A 17,045-nucleotide genomic window follows, 5' to 3' on the forward strand; every position below is an offset into this window, starting at 1 on the left:
ACTCGATGGTATAATCAAAGCCCAATAGCTTAACAAGGAAACGTTGTTGCTCTGACGTCTGAATTACTTGAGCCATCAACTCCTTGATGCTGTGTTGATTTGTTCGTATGGTGAACTTGCTGCCCAACAGATATTGGCGAAACTTTGCAACACTCTCAGTGATGGCAAACGGTTCTTTAACATAAGTTGATAATTGCTGCATTTTGGGCGACAGTTTTTGGCTGAAATAAGCGATGGGTTGGTTATTCTGACTGAGCACGACTCCAATTCCAATTCCGGATGCATCAGTCGTCAGCACAAAGGGCTCACTAAAATTTGGTAAGGCCAAAACTGGTGGGTTGGACAGTACCTCCTTAAGTTGGTCCATGGCTTGGGTAGCAGTTGCATTCCACTGGAATCCATCTTTCTGGAGAAGTGTGGTTAGAGGGCCTGCTATACACTAAAATATCATTAAAAAAAACAATTACAAACTTTCTCAAGAAGGGTTTAAGTACCGAGTTCATAATTCCTTGGAAAGTGGCAGGTGCGTTGGTGAGGCCGAATGGCATAACCACAAACTCATAGTGACCTTCGTGGGTACGAAAGGCTGTTTTGTAAATGTCTTGTTCAGCCATGCGGATTAGATGGTATCCAGACCGCAGGTCTATCTTTGAAAACACAGTGGCACCTGCCAATTCATCGAGCATCTCGTCCACTGTTGGAATTGGAAATCGATTGGCTATGGTTACTTGGTTGAGAGCTCTATAGTCTACACAGAACCTCCAGGTCCCATCCTTCTTCTTGACCAGCAGCACTGGGGAAGAGAATGGACTAAGGCTGTGGCGGATCACTCCTGTTTATAGCATTCCTCTTACCATTTTCTCTATTTTTGATTTTTGAAAACGTGGGTATCTATATGGTCTGACATTAACTGCTGTGGTTGTAGGTGCAAGGTGTATGCGGTGGTCCTCTTCACGAAAAGGTTGTAGGTTCGAAGGCTTTTCAAAAATATCTGCAAAGTCATGCAGAAGCTGCTGTACTCGGCCATCCAGCTCATTGGTTTAAGGATGTTGATTCTCCATATATTGTTCTACAACTTGCAACTGATACAGACATGCAACCGAGTGTGAGGAAGTCAACCTGCGCAATTGATTCAATTAGATAGCCTCCATAGCTACATTGGACTCCCCTTGTTTTTCTATCACGTGGCCATCCTTCTCAAACTTCATCATCAGTTGTTTATAGTTGATGGTAACATCTCCCCATTCGGATAGCCATTGCACACCAAGAACAACCTAATCTCCTTGAATCGGTAATACATACAAATCCAGGAAAAATGCATGGCCTTGTATGTCCAGAGATACATGTGAGCACACACCCAGGAAGTTCATCACTTCCCCATTGCCAACCAGTACTTGAAACTTCTGTGTGGGTCTAGTTTCCAAACCTAAAAAATTCACCAAGCGTTCTTGTACAAAATTATGAGTTGAACCCCCATCCACCAAGATTTGGACTACTGTATTGTTGATCCTACCCTTAACTCGTAGGGTACTAGTGGAGTGTTGACCCGTCATGGCATGCAAGCTGATCTCAGGCATGGAGTTGTCCTCACCCCCTATCTTTTCATTACTAACTTAATGTTCCAGTTCTAATTCATGTACATCGGACTCCATGTTTTCATCCCCTTCATTCTGCACTATCAAAATAAACATCTTCCCCTTGCATATGTGGTTCCTGTTGTATTTTTCATCGCAATAGAAGCACAACCCCTTCTCTCTCTTATATGCCATTTCTGCCGAGGATAGTCTCTTGATAGGTATGCTTTCTTTTTTTGTCAATGTGCCTGGAGTAGTAGATCGTGGTGGTGCTGGCAAGAGTCCAGGTTGGTTAACACTATTAGACCCCACTGTGTTTCTGTTGTAGTATGACCTCACAGTACTTTTGTCATTATGTTTATCTTCTATTAACTTGGCTAGATCAATGGCCTGTTCTAACGATGCAGGTAAGTGTAGACAAACCTCCTTACGTATTTCAGGTTTTAAACCAGATTCAAAATAGCTTTGAAGGCTGATGTCATCGATCCCAATCACCTGGTTAGCCAATTGCTTAAACTGAGTTTGATACTTAGTCACAGTCGCCACCTGAGTTAAGCGTCCAACCTTTCCTCTCAGATCACGGTAGCGGGAAGGTCCAAATCTGGCGCGGAGTGCTACCAAGAATTGTTCCCACGTTCGTAATCTGCCATTGCGATCCATCCAATGGTACCATTCTTCCACTGATCCATCCATGTGGAACGAAGTCAGAGTGAATTTCTCTACATCAGCGAGGTTATGAAACCCATAGAATTGTTGAATTTTGTAGATCCATGGCTCGGGGTTGCCACCAGCAAATTGTGGTATGGTAAGTTTCACTGACTTGAATGCATTTGTTCCAAATAGATCTCCCAAACCTCCGTGCGATGGACCTTCTATTTTCCCTTTGCTTTTCTGGTTCTGATCCAACTTTGCCTCAACCATAGTTAACTTCAAGTTCATCTCCTTCAACAGGTTGCCTAGTGAATTGAACTGATCGTCATGATGTGCTAATCGGTTCAAACATTCGTCAATTGTTGTATGTTTAACAGAGCTGCGAGTTCTTTCTGCCATGAGAAAGTTCAGAAGTTGCCTCTCTATGAAAGCACCAAATTGATAGCCTTAAGCTATTGATTCACAATGTAATTGGAAAATTCAAGTAGCTATATTATAACTCAGCAATTCGAGTTTGCTGATTACTCCAGAAATGAAGGTTAAGAAGAAGACAAGTTTGTTACAGACGTAAGCTGATCTTCTCTCACACCTCTTTTTCCTAATATACTGAAACAAAAATTAAGAGTTGGGCTAAAGGCTACTGGCCCAATTAACATGAAAAGAAATAACATGAAACAGCTAAGGCTACTGGCCCAATTAACAACTCTCAGCACACCTGTGCCTTGACTTACTAATCCCTTCTAAGTCTCTTATTGACACCTAATGGCCACGTATCCCAACTATGTAGTCTTTAACCCATTTAGCTGGCATTCTGATTCTACTCCCCCTTCGACGTGGTACTTCATCTGGTGTCTTCTTCCCTATTTCTTCCTCCGCTTCTCCATGAGTGTTAATCTCTCCTTCCTCTGGTAGCAAGCCCCTATCATATTGTAAGTGAGAATTTAGGTTGAAGTTGTAAGTTTAAATTGTGTAGCACTTATTATACCGTCAATAACAGATATTAGTCATGTGCTTATGACTGTCTTATAATTTTTTAAGAAAACATTTGATGCCAAACTTGATTGCACCGTCTCATGTTACACCAAAATTGATGCAAGGATGTGGGAGGAAAATGAAGCAAGGGAATGTTTTAAGTGAACATCATCCTTCGAACTTTTTAAGATGAAGGAAAGAGAATGGGTAATACCCCCTCCTTTATTAACATGGAACCTAGTTTTTATGAATAATTAATCTAATTTTTATGACTTTGAAGGATTATAAACATTCAAATTAGGGAATTAACCTCTCATACTTTTCTTTTATATCCTTCTTCGTTTCCTTTTGATTCCTTTTCCTTTGAAATCTCAAACATACTGTACAATGTTCATAAAAACTAATATGGTTTATGGGGAATTTCATGATAATTGTTTATTTTCGTCCTCTTATTTTTAAAAACTCACAAATAAAGGTAATTTCTACGTAAAATCTTGTCCCCTCCCCCACACATCATTTTCCTTCCAAATTCCTTATCTAAACATAATAGTCTTAATGCATGTTTATATTTCATTACTTTTGAAAAAATAATTGTTCTTTTTTTCAAAAGCTTTCTTAACAAAATCTTGATTATAACTCATTTTGAATTCAGATTAGCTATCTAAACCCACACTTAGTATTTTACAGGTTGAGTTTGTTGATTCATGTTTTTGTTGACAAATATTAAGTCTTGAAGCATTAATAAATGAGGAATACATTTCTCATGTTATATAAAACAATTTTACCTAATGTACATAAAAAATAAATATGACCCATTTCTTTGCTTTCTCTTTTTTTTTCTTTTTAGTGAATCTCCCCTAATTTTGCGTGTATATGAGATAATTTGAGAAACATATTACCCTTAATAAAATATGGATAATGTTGTCCATGCAATATCCTCACTAAAGGTGATGTTCACATAAAACATTGATATCCCCCCATTTGACCTTCTAACTTCCTTATCCAAACATAGTTTTAATACATTTTGGATTTCGATCATTTTTGCAGAAATAATCATTTTTTAACAATCTCTCGAAAATAGCAAGTTAATCCAAATACATACCAAGTATTTTATAGTTTATGTATTTGTTGCTTCATGGTTTGTTGACAAATAGCAAGTTTCAAAATTAATATTCAACGGATAACATATTCCATGTAATATCCTCACAAAAGGCATGCAATGTAATTTTAAGCTTATTGTACTTTCATTCTCTCGGTTAGCTAATCAACACAATTTAATATTTTTTTTCTTTTTCTAGGTATAATTCTTACAATTTTAACAAAAGCAGTATTATCCTCGTAGTTTACTTATTAAAGAATTTAATTCCTCCAATTTTTTCAGAACTATAATCATTTTTTAAAATAAAATTCGGCTTACAAATCTGCATTATCTTAGTTAATGGAAATTAATTATCTTATATGTTTTAATCAACATCTTTGTTAAATCTTGTAAACAGAATGTAACTATAGTCTTTAATTGTACTATAAATAAACGATTAAGGGGACATCATTCATGCTATGAAAATTAAATGGACTAAACTTACAAGTAAACTAGAGGGATAAATTACTTTATGAGCAAGTTGAGGGATCGATCGCCAGATAAGGGTTCCTCAAAGGCCCTTCAATTACCCGAGGGTCCATTGTGTAATCACGGTACTTATTCGCTAACTAAATAAATAAAGATTAAATATTTTTTTTGGTCCACAAAACAAATTTCACGATGACTACTTTAGTTTCTAACAAATAAAAAAGCTATTCGTGATCCGAAAAAATTCAAAATAGACTCATTTAGTTGAAATCGTGATTCCTCACAAATTCAAAAAAGACCCATAGTCCCTCAAAAAGACTAAAATGGATCCACCTTGAATTTCTTATGGATCACGAGTAGCCTTTTTATTTATTAAAAACTAAAGCGGACATTGTAAAATTTGTTAAGGACCGAAAAGAATATTAACTCATAAATAAATACGAAGTTTCTTGAAAGCTGTGAAGCACATTAAACAAAATAATGTGTTGATTTAAGTTATATAATGTCGACCAACGGCCTATTTTCTAGGCGGTTGGGGCTGTGAATAAATATGACAACAGAAAAGAATCAACAAGCTGATTTTTACCTCTATTATCTATAATTCTATATACCATAATTGTCATAGCCATGAGACAAAACATCGATGGCTTAGCCTGAGATAGTTACACGCTAACAAGAACTCAATGAAAGGTAAACCAAACCTAATTATCTCCACAGAGAAAAAGAAAAAGTAATATGTCAGTACCATGCTAACATATACATGCACCCCCTTATCCCAAACAAGACAGAAGCTACCAGATTGGATTCAATGACTCCCTTCATACTTTGCATTTTTGCCTCTTTTCTTTGATTTATCAGCCTGCATGGTGATGGGCACCAATAGTACAACATGTAAGATACAACATATAACATAGTATTAGATAAAAAAATCACTCCTCATTATGTTGGGTATGGCTCATACTTCACATTTGAACTGGCGAGGTCAGCAGAAAGGCAACTAGGGTCTCGCTCTTATTGTAATTTTTTTTCTTAGTAGTTTGGGTCCATAAATAACTGCTGTTGGGGTTTTCTAAATCCTATTTATATCTCATTGTAAATTGAGTGACTTGTGATGAGTGGCAGTGAGGTGAATATAGTACAGACAAGCTGGACGTAGCCTACACTGAGTGAATCGGGATAAACCTATGTGTGACTTTCTCTTTTCTGTTTTCTCGATTTGTACGATTTGTGTGTCAATTTCCAACACATTAAACCCCGACTAGTGAAGACAATCCTTGTAAGTAGTCTTACCTTGCATATTTGCAAAAAAAATTGTTTCTCGGATTTGTATTATATATAATATAAATATGTTAGAGATATAATAAAACCATTCATGCATCTAACATAATTGTGTGATAGCCAAATTTTACACATGGAAATACCTTGCTGATCATATTCTCAAATGCTTCAGTTCCATTCTCTTGAATGTACTTCTCTGCGGCAGTTAGAATGTCATCTGGCTTACCCAAAGAGTCCTTTTTGCTTGGAACATACCAAATGTTAATGTTCTGAGGATTGACAAAGAAAGGTCTAACATAATGCTCGTAAATATAGGCAGCACCACTGAAGTAAGGAAGGACCAACCAGCAAGTTAGGATCAGCTTTGCATATGGCCACATAGGAATCCTGTAATACAGAATGAGACAATTTAACCACAAGTTTAGCAAGCCCCCACCACCCACCCAATTATCTCTCTAAATATACTCATGAGTCATAACAACATAATACAAAGGTTGATATAACGCAGATAATGTGTTACACGAATTCAACAGCAATTTACACATTATAAAGTATACTTGCATGGCCTATTGGTATACCCGTAAACCCTTTACTTTAAATGTTTAAGATTATAGATTTATAACAGCATTTTAATTTTTAATTTTTTTGGTATCTAAGCCGGTTTAATCTGGTTCGAGAGTTGGCCAAAAGGGATGGCTTTCCCAACACCATTCTCTCCATTCCTAGGACTCAAAACTCAAACCTATGACTGAGGGGAACAAGCTCCACTTGAACCAATAATTATTGGTTTGTGACAGCATTTTCTAAGACTACACCACAATGGACAAGTTAAGGTATATATTTTGCGGCTCTCAAATAAACAATAAACTTAAAACAAAATTAAACTCGAATTCAGTTTCAATAGTGTCTTTATATCCATACTCCATGTAAAACAGAACCGAAATTGTATATCTTTAGACATGATTCGAGATTGGAGTAATACTTTAACACCAAAAAACAGGGGTCAAATATGAATTATATTGCTGGTAAGCTTAGGTATGATTGCACTAAACAAGTAAACAACCACTTTTCTTTCTCAAATTGATCTTACCATAAATTCCCTCCAAATTAACTACATCTCAAAACAGTTACAACCCTCAAAATAACAATGGGGGTCAAAATCTCAGGTTTCTCATCAAATACATTAAGCACTCAAATTAGGTCAAGTACACAAGAAAAATCACAAAAAAGAAGATTCAACAGTGAAGGCAAAAAGTTTACCATTCAAGAACTTTGGCAAAAGTAAGTTCAAAAAGGGTGATCAAGGAATACATAACCCAATAAGTAAGCCATTGCTGGTCATCAACCGGAGACTTGCTCTCAATAGCCCTAACTGAAGCATATCTGTGGCATTATATTATAGAACAAACCACACAAGACTCAGCACACAGGAGCAGTGAAATAAATGCAAACTGAACATAAAAAAGTTAACTTGTCAACATTTGTCCTATGTGCACTCACAGAGGATACGCAAGACTCAGCACAGGCCTGCATAACAAACCCCATAGCCAAAAGGTATCAGTTAAACGACAAAGGGAAAAAAAAAAAAAAAAAAACACTGAAATAAGAAAATATGGTTAATTTAGTTATTGCTGTACAGTGTGAAGCCCTATAGTAATAATTAAGTCTCGTGTTAGAAAGAAATTTCCAACATAGAGTAGCGTGCTTTGCAACAAAGGGAAGGTGATTTCTTAGAAAAGGAGGAAAAATTAAAACATACCCAGCAAGAACATCAAAATTTTTCAGAACCAACTTGAGGAAATTTCCAGCTCCAGAACCCATATTTGATCTCTCTCTCTCTCTCTCTTGAAGGAGTGTGTCAGTGAATTAAACTAAGGATGTTTTGATTCTTTGGAGAGTGTGCTTAGGATTTGCCGCTAGTTGTCTGTAAGATAAAAAGGGAAAGTGAGAGAATTGTTGTGTTACAGTGTGGCCTTGTTTGTGGGATATTTTTCTAACCCCAATATCAATCGTTGGATTAAAGATCAGTGATTTTGATTTCATTCCTTAAAGGACTAGAATGAAGGACCACTATGTTCCTCATGCACTGAATCTTCTTAGGCACCTACTTGGTAGGTTCGGTTAATGAAATATTTGCATAAAGGGAACCTTACTTTACTTTTGAACACAATTATGATATTACGGTATTTGTTTATATTAGTTTACTCATGGTTCTCGTATGTTCTATTTCTTTTTAGTTTTAGTTAATTTAATCGACTTACACTTGCTGTAACAATATTCTCCCAAATTTTTTTTGATAGAGCAATAAATTTAACGCAATCTCGATGGCCACAGAATCGATACAATTTATTCAAAGAATTGTATTCCAACCAAGCCAACAGTGTTCGAGGTAAGACGACAATAACAAGAGATGTTGACATGCCTTTCATTCATCAAATTCATTAGTGATCTTGTTGAATTGATATAATTTTTTTCTTCTTTTTTTCTTTGGAGTGGTTAAGTTGTCATTTTATGTTGAATTCGAAGGTTTCTTTGAAAACTCTAAAATTCAATTATGGTTAGTAATGCTATATACAACACTTCACACATATAAAAGTTCACATATATTTCTTGATTATAGTTAACTATTTAATGTTCATCAACATTTTTAAATACAAGTTTACATATAATCCGAAGGCTAAATGATTATTATTTCTTTTTTATCTTCTATAATATTGTTCAAGATCTTTCTATTCATAGTTTCACCTCGTCCCTTCAAATGCATAGTTAGAGTGGCCAATTCATTCCCACCTTTATGGAAAACTAAAAATGTGAAGAGGAAAAAAAACAGAGAAAATGTTTACTACTTGTTTTCTGACATCCAAATTCCAAATTTCTCGACACCAATTACTGAAACTATAACTCTAAATATGAACATTGTTAACTTGAAGTTGTTTGCTCTCCAAGAAGCTGGGATGGCCATGAATCAGCTGATGTGGCATACCTGGCATGCGGTTTATTAACAGTGAAGGTGAGTTTTGGCCTCAGTTCAGCAACATTATGCGCTGATAAAGAAGCTTGATGATGAGGACAAAAGGGTACAACCAAAACTGCAGGTCCTTGCTGCAATGTAGGTTCTATGTTAAGACAATTGGAGGCTTTCTCCTACAAAATTTGTTGTCTTTTCTGGCTGCTGAAGCTCAAAATTAGGAGATACATTCAGGTCAGGTCTAGACTGGGTTACTCTGGCTTCTATCTTCCCTTGAAGTTTCTCAACTTGTGTTTCTAGAGCAGAATTCTCCTGCTCCACCTCATTTTTCTCCAGAGTCATCTGCTCAATGAAGTTACTTGCATGATATATAACCAGATACAAGAACACGTTATCAATAATAGTTTCCAAAGTTTGATGGAAATGATATTAACCGGCTGAAAGATTGATTATATTCACTGTTTGCTTAAATAGAAAGGATAACAATTTACCTAGCATATGATAAAAATGCTCACACACACAGACACACACACACACACTAGTGTTCTTCATAGGGTAAAATTGAAGGAAAAGGAGGAAAAAGCTTGTCAAGCACTTACATAATGAGTTTCATAGAATAGAGATGCATTCTCCTTCTTCAGGAATTCGATTTGACCGAACAGGTCTTTTAGTAGTTTGGTGGCTTCCTTCAATATAGAAGCTTTTCCGTTGTTCTGCTCATGAAGATCTGTTATTCCCTTGCCAGTGAAAAAGGAAACCCCAAACCCCAAAAGAAGAATGAAGAAAACAGCACTATTGTTATATCTTGCAACATGTCAAAAGTGACCTGATCTACAAGGTAAAAACCAAACACAATTTCAAAGTTGAATGAGGCAAACAAGGGGAAAGTCAAGTTCAAACATAATAAAAAATTTAGATGGTGGCACCAGAAGTTACCAAGTGCATTGGCAAGGCCAAGAAAGAGTTCTTCAAATGTTCACGCTTCATTTTCTCTCTTTCAGCCTCGTGAACCCTCTTAGGGACTTTCCCTTGGTTCTTTTTATTAGGAGAAAACCTGCAACACATCAAGCTTTTAGAAACTGAATCCACATAAACTACTCATGCAGGACACAGTTGTCATGTAGTGCTGCTGCTCCTACTATTACCGCTACTCTCATGAGAAGTTCAGGATATATTGAAATAAAACCAAGAGCTTTTGCATATAAAAATGAAAAAAACTAAAAGCTTTAAACGCACAGAAGACAGAACTATGAAAATTTATGCTTGGATCACGTCAATGCATCAAATTCTTTTGTGAGTGATAAGCCATGGGTTTGAATCTATTGTATTAGAGCATGGAAACCATGGAAACCAGAGAATGAAGAAGAAACATTTTTCATATTGCTAAATGTCTCAACTGAATTACACGCAAAGGGTGATACTTGACGTGCGTCTAGCATATGATGCTTTCTAATTTAAAAGAAGCAAGAAATTAATTATAAATGTGTGAAAATAAGTCATAAATGCAAAAATAGTGATTATTCCTTCTCAATCATTCTCTCACTCAATATATGTGTTTTAATAGCAGGAAACGTCACAAAAGACAGCAAAAGAGAGAAGTCCAATTTTTCAGCTGGCGCACGGTGCGCGGGACCTGGCACACGGTGCGCCATTTGATGCAAATCGTCCTTGTATCCTGGCGCACGGTGCGCGGGACCTGGCGCACGGTGCGCCATTTCACAGTTTTCCTTCTGTTTTCTCATGTAAAGTGCGCTAGACTTTGCGCAAAGTGCGTGGGCGATACTTTTTAACTCTAATCTGATGCAAATTACTCAAAAAGGAGGCCCAATTGGAGGCAATTGAAAATAGGTTTTTCCAAAACCTAATAAAAGGATCAGAAACAGAGGAATGAAGACCTTTTGACAACAAGGAAGAGAAAAACAACAAAGAGAGGGAGAATTCTTGAGAGCTTCTTGGAGTTTCAGAGAATCAAACGATCAAGACGGAAGATCTTCATCTTCTTTCTCTTCTTTAGGTTCTAAAACTTATTTTCTTTTATGTTTATTTTGTCAGACATGAATATGTCTGGCTAGTTCTATTATTGTGGTAAGGGCCACATCCCTTAATGTGAACCCCTTGTAGTTTGATTAAATTTATATTCATCTATGTTAATTGAGCTATTTTACCTTGTTCTTCATCTTATAATTCTTATAGAATTGATCACTCTGTTGGGATTGCGAGGGTTAGGGTTTTCAATAGGAATATTAGAACTCTAATTCCTGACAAGAGTAAGATAAATGTTCATGTATGCACTAGGGATGGGCTACATGAACCGCAAACGTGAAAGATTCACTGATTCGAAGGCTTAACTTAAAAAGGGGTTTATAAGGGATTAGGATCCTAATAGAGTTAATAAGGTTAAAGTCACTAAGGAATTAGGATTTAACCAATCAAATAAAAGATAGTGAATCATTTGATCAATTGCATAATTGAATGTAAACGTAACTCAGGTTACAAGGTGGGGATCATAAAGGTGTTGGCGTCTCTTTACCGCAATATTCTCTCAATTAATTACTCAACCTTTATTCCGTTATTCTTGAATTTCTTTAAGAACTTTTGAATCATTTACAATTTCTTGAATAGTTCTCAATTATTTCACAAACCATAATTGTTCTCAAACCATTTTTATTCATCCAACAAGAGAGGAATAGTTATAATAAATTTGGTGCCTTAATCCTCTTGGAGACGATACTCTACTTACCATTTTATTACTTGGAACGATCGGTACACTTGCCGATTATTCGCAACAAGTTTTTGACGCCGTTGCCGGGAATTGAATACGCCAAATTTATTTTTAACTTTTGATTTTTTTGATTGGATTTTGTGTTACTAAACTGTTTGCTTTAGTTTATGCGTGGTACAGTCAATCCGAAAACTTTGATCTACAATCCAGAGATAGAAAGGACTACAAGAAGATTAAGACAACCTACCAGGTAGAGAAGGCAAGCAGAAACTTCTACTCCACAATTTGAAGTAGAAATAGAGATGGCAGCTTAAGATCCACCATCGGAAGAAGAGTTGATGCAGTCAGTCTTGGCTCCATTGTTTACAAGGCCCAATTCCAGCATTGTGAGGCCATCGATTAATGCCAACAACTATGACATCCATCCATCATTGATCACATTGGTGGAGAAAACTCAATTTGGTGGGGAGGGCTATGAAGATCCTCATGACTTCATAGATAGATTCATAAGAATTTGTGATACAATCAAACACCACGGAGTATCCGATAATGCAATCAGACTCCGATTGTTCCCGTTTGCTGTGACCTGGAAAACTCTCAGATGGTTGGATCGACAAGCTCCCAACAACATCAGAACATGGGAGGAGTTGGAAGCTAAATTCTTTGCTGAGCAATTTTCTATGCAAAAGTACAACAAGTTGGTAAATGAAATTACCAACTTCACTCAACAACCGGGAGAGAATTTGTGTGCAGCCTGGACCAGATTCCAGGAACTGATCCGGAAGTGCCCCCAATATGACTTGCCAGAGACAAAAAAGGTCAGAGTCTTCTATAATGGGATGACACCAGACTCCAGAATGATTGTCAATGGTGCAGCTGGTGGAACCATAGGAAAGAAGACAACAACTCAAACCTTAAAGCTGATTGATTTTATGGCAAGGAATGAGAATGCATCTATGGCAGTCCAACCTGTTCAGCCAAAGAAAGGACTTCTACAACTGGAGAACAATGATGCATCACTAGCTAAGCAAAAGGTGATCTCTCAACAGCTAGCTAGCAAGAACGCCAAGCTAGATACGATGCAAGTCTCAACAGCTAAAGTTAATTTATTTAACTGTGAATACTGCAAAGAGCAACATGAGACTAATGAGTGCCCAACACTCATGGGAGCTGAACCGTTCCAGGTCAATGGAGTTTGGTATGATCTAAGGCCACCATAGAATACCCAAAGCTTTCAAAGGAATCAGAATGGTGCCCAAGGAAGCAATTTTCAAAGGAGAAATCAAGGGGGAGGCTTGGATTATAAATCCAACAATTACCTGCAACCTCCTCCTCTTCCACATAAGGAGCCATCAAAATTGGGGAAAACAATGTTGCAGCTTTCTAAGACCACTAATGATCATATCCAGACTACTGATGCTTTCATGAATGAAACAAGAGCCTACCATAAGAATCAAGATGCTTCAATCAGAAACTTAGAGATTCAAATTGGCCAACTTTCAAAACAACTAGCTGAGAGGAGTCAAGAAAGGAGCAATGCAGTGTCAAAGGAGCAATGCAATGTCATTACTACAAGGAATGAGGAGCTATAAAAAAGGAAGTTGAAGTTCCTATAAGAAAGGATAAACAAGCTCAAAAGGATAAAGAAGAAGCAAAGGAACAACCTCTTGCAGTTCAAAAGAAGCAATGAGATTTCTCACGTTTTGAGAAACCTCCATATCCAATGAGGCCCAAGCAAAATGAGCAAAGAAAGAAATTTTCTAAATTTTTAGATATTTTTAAGAAATTGCAGATTAATATTCCTTTTGTAGAAACTCTGGAGCAAATGCCTTCATATGCCAAATTCCTGAAGGAAACATTATCTAAGAAGAGGAAGCTCACAGAGGATGAACCGATAACACTAACAGAGGAGTGCAGTGCAATCTTACAGAAAAATATGCCTCCAAAGTTGAAGGATCCTGGAAGCTTCAGTATTCCATGCACAATTGGCAAGACGACTATAGAGAGAGTCTTATGCGATCTTGGTGCTGGCATTAATGTGATGCCATTAACCCTGATGAAGAAGCTGGGAATTAATGAAGTGAAGCCAACCAAGATGAATGTTCAACTGGCTGACCGCTCAACAAAGCAAGCACATGGTATTGTGGAAGATGTGCTAGTCAAGGTAGACAAATTTCTAATTCCTACTGATTTTGTTATTCTTGACATTGATGAAGATGCCAGTGTGCCTATGATCTTCGGGAGGCCATTCTTAACAACCTCAAGAGCATTAATCGATGTACCTAAGGGTGAGTTGATAATGCGCGTGGATGGAGAGCAAGCAATATTCAAGGTACCTATAAATGAAGCTCCTTCATTGCCTGCCTCTCAATCTAAGAATCAAGTCAACTACATTGCTGAGAAAAAAATTGAGGAAGGGAACAAGAAGGAATTCCATCAGCGGCATGACGAACACAAGCCAAATGTTAAGATGGAAAAGCCCAAGAGCAAGAAAAAACATGTGAAAACTAAGTTTAAAGTTTCTAAAATCCATCCTCCTCATCCACATGCATACGAGTATAACCATGGCAGGACACAAATTCTGAGCAAGGGTATGGTGTCATCATTGAGCCTGAGTTACCAACCACCATGATCACATAGGGTACGTCAGGCTCGTGACGTTAAACAAGCGCTGATTGGGAGGCAACCCAATAATTTTTTAGTCATTTTCTTATTTAATTATGTTAAGGTCATTTAAACGTCTTTAGTGTTTTGGGTTGTAATTCTCCAGTACATTGGTCATGTTATTTTCTGTTTGATATTTCAGGTGTGTGTTTTACTTGCGCAGCAGTTACTTTCTTTGACTAGTTTAGTTATTGCTGAGGACAACAATATTCTAAATTTGGGAATTAGGACCGCATACGCGTTATCTAAGGTATCACATACAGAGGAACAACACAAAAGTTCAACAGAAAATCAGAGAATTCATGTCTACTTCAGGGGAGTTATTGTAACCTTTCTAGTTTATTTTTGTTTTAGTTTTAATTTTTTAGTAATAATTGATTTGTGAAAGCATGTTTAGATTTAGAGGTGCTATTCAGTCAATTCCTTGATTGAAAATAAGGAAGCGTTGTATGATATGTATTATTGTCATGGCATTGCATAGAGCATGAATAGAGATTATGATTGCTCGTTTGTTGATTTCTATGTTAATAATGGATAATGATGCTTGAAATGAAATTAGGAAGAGTCTAGTTTGATACCACAGCTGGTGAGGTTTGTGCCTATACAATTAAAAAAAATTAGAGAGTCCTCACTGCGTTAGTACTCTAGAACTTGATCTAATTCTCTCCAATGCATGTGTTGATTGAAGTGATAAAGGAATTTTATTCTATCAGCTTATGGCCAAATAGCCACTTGAGAAATCATCAATTGCTAGCCTTGTTGAGCTGAGACTATTTTTGTTCAATTACCTGATTAAACTGTTTAAACCACTTCAATCAGAACTTACCTTGATTGAGATTGAAATGTCAATAATCAAAAGTTAGAAGTGATTGAGGTAAGCTCCACTAGAAGTTAAGCAGTTGAAAAAGGAAAAGAAAAGAACAGTCCTCAAATGAATTCAAAGAGGAAAGAAAAATAAATTGAAAAATTAAAAAGGAATGATGAAGAAAAAGGTGAGAAAAAGGATAAATCATGAATTCAAGTAAATAGTGGAGCTGAAACCTGAATTGAGATATGATTGAGTCTTAATGAAAATGGTGTTTCAATCTCAATGATTATTCAGCTACTTTCCAAAAGATCCTAACCTTAAGCCAAGCCAAGTTATAACCTTGAGAAGCCTTTTTGATCAATCTGCATGTGTTGATGTTCCTCATCTTCAGGAACTTGAGAAAAAGGATCAAGCTATGGTAGTACAACAGCTGTGATGGAATAAGTGATGATGAATACCCCCAAACACTGAGTGATGAGTGAATATTATGTCTTGTGAGGGGTAATCAAGTAGACTCTGATATTCGAATGTAGTTGATGAGCATCATCTTAAGTTTTGATTTGGAAATCATTCATGCATAGTATAGTAATCTTTATGATTGTCTGTGCAATGCTATGCTTGATTAATTGAACCTTGCTTCCCATGTTTTAATTCTGTTTATTGCTGAGGACAACAACATCTAAATCTGGGAATTGTTTGATGTGCGTCTAGCATATGATGTTTTCTAACTTAAAAGAAGCAAGGAATTAATCATAAATGTGTGATAAATGCAAGAAATAATGATTATTCTTTCTCAATCATTCTCTCACTCAATTTATGTGTTTTAATAGCAGGAAACACCACAAAAGGCAGCAAAAGAGAAAAGTCCAATTTTCAAGCTGGCGCACGGTGCGCGGGACCTGGCGCATGGTACGCCATTTGATGCAAATCGTCCCTGTATCCTGGCGCACGGTGCTCTGAAGGTGGTGCACGGTGCGCGGACCTGGCGCACGGTGCGCCATTTCACAGTTTTCCTTCTGTTTTCTCATGCAAAGTGCGCCAGACTTGGCGCAAAGTGCGTGGGCGATACTTTTTAACTCTAATCTGATGTGAATTACTTAAAAAAGAGGCCCAATTGGAGAGCAATTGAAAACAGGTTTTTCCAAAACCTGATAAAAGGATCAGAAAAACAGAGGAATGAAGAACTTTTGACAACAAGGAAGAGAAAAACAACAAAGAGAGGGAGAATACTTGGGAGCTTTTTGGAGTTTCAGAGAATCAAACGATCAAGACGGAAGATCTTCATCTTCTTTCTCTTCTTTAGGTCCTAAAACTTATTTTCTTTTATGTTTATTTTGTCAGACATGAATATATCTGGCTAGTTCTATTATTGTGGTAAGGGTCACAACCCTTGATGTGAACCCCTTGTAGTTTGATTAAATTTATATTCATCTATGTTAATTGAGCTATTTTACCTTATTCTTCATCTTATAATTCTTATAGAATTGATCACTCTGTTGGGATTGCGAGGGTTAGGGTTTTCAATAGGAATATTAGAACTCTAATTCCTGACAAGAGGTAAGATAACTGTTCATGTATGCACTAGGGATAGGCTACATGAACCGCAAACGTGAAAGATTCACTGATTCGAAGGCTTAACTTAAAAAAGGGTTTCTAAGGGATTAGGATCCTAATAGAGTTAATAAGGTTAAAGTCACAAAGGAATTAGGATTTAACCAATCAAATAAAAGATAGTGAATCCTTTGATCAATTGCATAATTGAATGTAAACGTAACTCAGGTTACAAGGTGGGGATCATAAAGGTGTTGATGTCTCTTTACCGCAATATTCTCTCAATTAAT

At 36.7% G+C, this 17,045-nt stretch overlaps 1 protein-coding gene and 1 pseudogene across 1 annotated transcript; both read right to left on the reverse strand.

Annotated features, from left to right (window-relative positions):
* Window positions 1-5,343: 5,343 nt before the first annotated feature.
* LOC133317587 (HVA22-like protein a) lies at window positions 5,344-8,174 on the reverse strand. The gene is made up of 5 exons (XM_061519445.1): window positions 7,802-8,174; window positions 7,543-7,569; window positions 7,303-7,425; window positions 6,186-6,429; window positions 5,344-5,623 (listed from the first exon to the last, which is right to left on the reverse strand). The coding sequence occupies exons 1-5, from the start codon at window positions 7,861-7,863 to the stop codon at window positions 5,570-5,572; spliced, it is 510 nt and encodes a 169-aa protein (XP_061375429.1). The 5' UTR covers window positions 7,864-8,174; the 3' UTR covers window positions 5,344-5,569.
* Window positions 8,175-8,961: 787 nt separating this feature from the next.
* LOC133317590 (transcription factor bHLH47-like) lies at window positions 8,962-10,725 on the reverse strand (annotated as a pseudogene).
* Between the last annotated feature and the right edge of the window lie 6,320 nt (window positions 10,726-17,045).

The sequence above is a fragment of the Gastrolobium bilobum genome, unplaced genomic scaffold, assembly GCF_033153095.1.
Source record: "Gastrolobium bilobum isolate Gb01-03AN ecotype WA unplaced genomic scaffold, APGP_CSIRO_Gbil_v1 utg29793, whole genome shotgun sequence".
Classification (NCBI taxonomy): Eukaryota; Viridiplantae; Streptophyta; class Magnoliopsida; order Fabales; family Fabaceae; genus Gastrolobium; species Gastrolobium bilobum.

Bases quoted from the DNA above. Each gene is read 5' to 3' on its own strand.
- LOC133317587 (XM_061519445.1), bottom strand. From the start codon at position 7,863: ATGGGTTCTGGAGCTGGAAATTTCCTCAAGTTGGTTCTGAAAAATTTT. The intron at 7,570-7,801 runs GTATGTTTTAAT...TTTGTTATGCAG, and splicing joins AATTTTGATGTTCTTGCTGG to GCCTGTGCTGAGTCTTGCGT. The intron at 7,426-7,542 runs GTGAGTGCACAT...ATAATGCCACAG, and splicing joins CTGAGTCTTGCGTATCCTCT to ATATGCTTCAGTTAGGGCTA.